General features: G+C 35.3%; 1 protein-coding gene across 3 annotated transcripts; it reads right to left on the bottom strand.

Annotated features, from left to right (window-relative positions):
- Positions 1–2,310: 2,310 nt before the first annotated feature.
- Positions 2,311–4,856, bottom strand: LOC149801231 (uncharacterized). Of its 3 annotated transcripts, none has more exons than XM_089955302.1 (2): positions 4,723–4,856; positions 2,311–3,595 (listed from the first exon to the last, which is right to left on the bottom strand). In XM_089955302.1, exon 2 carries the CDS (start codon positions 3,568–3,570, stop codon positions 2,869–2,871), a length of 702 nt encoding a protein of 233 aa, XP_089811428.1. In that variant the 5' UTR covers positions 3,571–3,595; positions 4,723–4,856; the 3' UTR covers positions 2,311–2,868. The 3 variants fall into 3 exon arrangements, with proteins under 3 accessions (XP_089811428.1, XP_089811429.1, XP_089811430.1); XM_089955303.1 differs by lacking the exon at positions 4,723–4,856 and adding an exon at positions 4,497–4,585; XM_089955304.1 differs by lacking the exon at positions 4,723–4,856 and adding an exon at positions 3,988–4,489.
- Between the last annotated feature and the right edge of the window lie 434 nt (positions 4,857–5,290).

The raw sequence follows: 5,290 nt of genomic DNA, 5'->3' as shown, positions 1-5,290 counted from the left end.
GTTGTTTTTTAACTGAATATTAACTTGTCATTATTTACCATTGTATCCATAGTAACGAATGTGTTGATACATGTGGAATGCAGCATAATCTGAGTATATGTGTCTATATACACTGATTCGTCTCTGAATCAGCCCGTGGCTTAGATTGTTTCCTAACTATCCAATGCCCCAACAATGCCTCGTGTAGGGGGGACATCCATTTAGTACGTACACAAAAATCTGGCAAACCTGGACCCCTCCCCACCCACCCCGTACACATACGTACTTTTTTACACACATCCCTCTTGCGTACATACGCTGTACGCCCCCCCCCCCCCTTCTGTAGAACGGCCTATATTTAATCCACGCAGAAACGATCAAGGATTAATAATATTAACGTGTTTAATAAAACAGATAGTCCACCGTCTTTGAATGACTGGGTGACTCAAAGTAATAAGCTAAGTAACTTTAGGAAGTTTGTCTAGTGTCTGCTAAAATTCAAAGGCCGACTGAACCCAGCCGAACAGGTTATGTATTAGACTAATCATTATCGAGGTCCCCCCCCCCGCCCGTTTCCTCTGCGTACGTACATTTTTAGTAGACCCCCCCCATACGCAAGCGTATACATTTAGGTTAACCCCCTCCCCTCTCCATGCGTACGTACTAAATGGACGACCCCTAGACAGCCTACACGGTATTAATGAATATGATTATGTCTATAAATATCTCTGTATGTAGGCACATGCATGTTTGCATTTATGTATATGCTTGTACATGTGTATTTGTGTGTGTATATATATATATATATATATATATATATATATATATATATATATATATATATATATATATATATTGCATACATTTATGCTTAGGGTATGTTCGCTCACATGGATGGTAAGATGGGTGACCGTTAATGAAGAAATATAAGAATATGAAAATACTGTATGTAATAATTGCATATGCAAGTTTTCCCTTGGAAGTTCTTTCTCTCAGCGAAAAACCACTGACACATTTATACTAGCTGTAGTTTAATTTAGCACTTTTATTCCACTATTATTATTATCATGACACTTTTATTAATATTTCATATTTATATTTCGCCATAAATTGTTAGTGGCAAGTCCTAGGCCCCCAACATAGGCACCATAATCGGTCCGGAATAATATTAACAAAAATAATCTTTTTGACTGGTCTTTGACCCCTGACCGAGAAAATATAGGTGAGCTCCTCTTCCCAGATGTAGATTACCGACAACTTTTGAAGAAAACTAGATCCAAGGAACTAAAATTATTGACCGACTTGTCACATGTAGCAATATGTTCAAAGTTAATAAAATTCCCATAGTTTGCAATGGTATGCCTACAGCAAATCTTATAAAGCTTCCGTTGGAGGGGTGGGGAAGGCAAAAATATTAAGTTTGTGCATCATGTTCTTTCTTTTTTTTGTGCCGTCCTAGGTTAATCAAGGATGAGGGACAACCCTTGAATAATTTACAAGGATATAATATTAAACACAATTGATATATTATAGCTCATGTTGTTCCCTTAATTCACTGATACACGATTCACTATTATGAACATTACATACTTATATTTGCTCTAAAGTTGTTAATGGTGGTTGTTAGGCCCCTAACCATTGCACAATAAATGTGTTCAAGTAATAATAAATTACCAAGAAATTACGATGAAGATTGGATGCAAGACACTAACATTATTGCCTGACTTGTCACTGTAGCAGTAAATTTACATTTCATTAAAAGTCCCAGAGTTTGCATACGGTAAAGTGCCAAAATTCTTAACAACTGCTCATCTCATCTTAAAAGCTTTCATTGGAGACGAGGTGCAAAATATTGTTTGTGCACGAAGTTCTTTCTTTTATCACCGTCATATGTTAATCAATGATCAGTGACAACATTTAACATTTTACAAGAATATAATATTACACAGAACTGATATAGTGTAGTTCACTTTGCTCCCTAAATTCACTGAGCCATGCATACACTGTTGCCCGTCCTTTCATCAGTATCCCCTAAAACGGTGAATTATTAAACACAACAAGCATCTTCCGTAATTAACCCTATCAGCAGAAAGCAATGAAGTTTCTGATTAAAACCAAATACAAGGCCACGATGTAATAATGTGTCACTCAACAACTCTGTATATTAAACTTTCAAATATAAAATGTCATGGATTTATATCATTAAATACATATCTCAATTTATAAATTTCTTTAAGAAATTTAATTTGTCATGTACTATATTGTGATATATATATATATATATATATATATATATATATATATATATATATATATATATATATAAAGATTCAAATTTCTCTTCTCTTTAATGACAATCACACAGTCCTTGAAAATTGCCAAACAAATGTAATCAAGTGCATTTTGAATATAGAGTGGCAGGACTATAGCTTAAGTTTATGTTCCATTTCCGATGTTTCCACATTTTCATTCATGAATCTTGATTGAATGTATTCATTGTGAAACTTATGTAGTCAGTTGTGAAAGAGTGACGCATATATAAATGGTACTAACGGTCTCTCTGTACTTTTCAGTTATCACTGACTTATTACATGTCTATATCGTACTAATCATCCGAGCGTTTGCGCGTCTAACTCCTACCAACCACTTCTAGTCAAGAGATTTGCAGATGGGTGCAGCAGCAGAAATATGAAATTTATGTGAAATATAACAGACAGGCCTTCACCAGATCCTCATATGATAAAAGATCTCGCGGAATCACGTGAGGTGTCTCACTGAACCAGGATGCATCCAAATAAACCAGTGAAAAACTAAAAAATCAGGCTTGCCCATTAATTTTGGGGAAAAACGCTGATTGGTTGCCAGGTTAGTTGGCATTCCTAATAAAACCTAGATCACATATACGCACAATATGACATATTTTTGTTTATGTTTATGACCCAAAGGAACCAGCAGTGCACCCGTCTCCTGAATGAGGCGAATCGTTTGATGTGATGGCCAGTTGTGCCGTCTATTCCTTGTTAACCACTGAGAAGCCTGGTCTGGCCAGACATGGAGTCGCATTCCAAACACATCGTCAGTTGCAAATTGCCCATAATATATTGTATTAGCAGGACCGTGGTGTTCTTCATCAGGAAGTTTGAGATAACGATGATCACTGAAGAGAACAGATCGACGATATCTATCTAATGTTATATATTCATCATGTTGATTATATACAGGCCATGGCAGATAACTGTTTACCATCTGCAACTTTGCGTACCCTGGAGGTGTGTTTTCATCATTTACTATAAGGACTGTTGGAATACCGGGCATCCAGCTCTCAAGATCCTTTATAACTCTGTATCCCATACAATAAACACCATCTATGTCTGACTTTAGGCCAGGTGTCGTAGTTGCCTCTGCCTGACTCCCAAAATAATGATATCGATAATGATTTTGATTTCTAAGTGCCACAGAGATCACCTCCTCTGATTGTATCCACATATTGATTCTCTTCCAACGAATATTCTCCCCGAGTCCAACTGTATCGAGAACTCTATTCAGCCTCAAGGATACATCTTTGTAGTACTCAGGAATGTTCGCAGTCATGTTCCTGTGTGCTTTTTGTCAAGGTCTAAAGTAAAAAGGTGTATATTAAACAACTTATGACTTATGTGTAGATAAACAGGGTAATGATCTTCTTAATGATAGTGTTTATTTAACATCATTGACTAAATATAGCTATCATAAGTACTCTTATTAGTAATGAGCGTATTATGACAATTATTCCTATTGCAAGAAACAAGTTTTAATAATTGTATCTATCAAACAAAAAATATAATAACAGAAAGATTAAAGAATTTATTATTAATTAAAATATAAATCAAGCACAGATTTTTAGTTCTTTATGAGATTATTTTTTGACAACCAAGAAACCTAAGTTAGATGTTAAATATATGTGTAGTAAAGAAGAACAGAAAAGAGACACTGGAAATAAAACTGTTAATTAAAACAACTCAATCATACCAAATCATAAACACGAAACGTGTTATCCCTATCTCTGACAGCAGTACTTAACTTGTCTTTGTCTGGGTTACAAAATTTTAGTTCCCAGAAAGAACATAATTCCAGATAAAACTTGTACATTTTCTTAAACACTACCAATTTAACGGTAATCCTACCAAACACGTTATTTTAAGATTATATACCAGGTTTTAATATCTAGGATAACGTGTTTTTGGGTACGGACTATTTGGAACGGGTTTGACTTATACGGTTTAGCCGACACACAATGGCGTCACTAGGGTTGGTGTCACCCAGTGGGTTAACTCATAGTGTCACCCCCAAGGAACTCCTTCCTGCACAAAAATTCAAAAATTGTATAGTTCGTCATTTTGGTGTCACCCCCTCTGATGGTGTCACCCGGTGCGGTCCGCACCCCCTAGTGACGCCACTGCCGACACCCTATACAGGTTCTTTGTAGTAAGAAGAAGCAACACTATAATTTTAAAGTAATCTGTCTGTTAGATACATACAATAAAGAAAAAATGGCTGACATGGTACGGAGTTTCCACTTCCATATTCTTCCTTATGAATAATGTTTAAAAGTACATACGTACAGACACAGGGGCTCGTTACAAAGAAAATCAAGGGATGGGAGTTCTAACCTGTAGGTTAGAACCCCCATCCCTTGATTTTCTTTGTAACGAGCCTCTGTGCGTACAGATGTTCCAGAATAATAACTAGTATCCGAGTTCTTACCTCTGTGTTAACTTATGAAGATTTTGTTCTTTAACTAATTAGAATTGGTTATAACATTGTTGCCCTTCTGTAGGTGAATTACATAGTCGAATCTTCCAGGATCTATTTACATCTATTTATAGTGTATAGCGTAACTTCATTGACGTTGTGCATGGTGCAGTAAAATATGGACCACAAAACACTAGTCAAAGGCAGTGAAACGGAACGGACATAGTTACTACGAAAATACAGTACAACTCAACATAGCCAATTTTCTATTTCTAATAGGAACGTGTTTACAGATCTACTTTGCCATTAATTTCTTGAATATATATATATATATATATATATATATATATATATATATATATATATATATATATATATATATATATATATATATATATAAAGTGAAACTGTAAAATAACATAAATAAACGAATTTAACTTTAATTCAAACTTGTACATTGTATGTAAAGACACATACAGCTCATGGCGTACCCGGAACTGAAGACACTGGTTTGATCTATTTACTGCCTACGTGCCTGAAATCATCATTATCAAGGTGTGTGTGTGTGTGTGTGTGTGTG

The sequence above is a fragment of the Sinohyriopsis cumingii genome, chromosome 4 (genome assembly GCF_028554795.1).
Source record: "Sinohyriopsis cumingii isolate HCF-2022 chromosome 4, ASM2855479v2, whole genome shotgun sequence".
NCBI lineage: Eukaryota > Metazoa > Mollusca > Bivalvia > Unionida > Unionidae > Sinohyriopsis > Sinohyriopsis cumingii.
The sequence above is the reverse complement of the archived record's forward strand: the minus strand, read 5'-3'. Positions and strand labels throughout refer to the sequence as shown.

What these genes read in the sequence shown, in the direction of transcription:
- LOC149801231 (XM_089955302.1), bottom strand. Translation starts at nt 3,570, where the DNA reads ATGACTGCGAACATTCCTGAGTACTACAAAGATGTATCCTTGAGGCTG.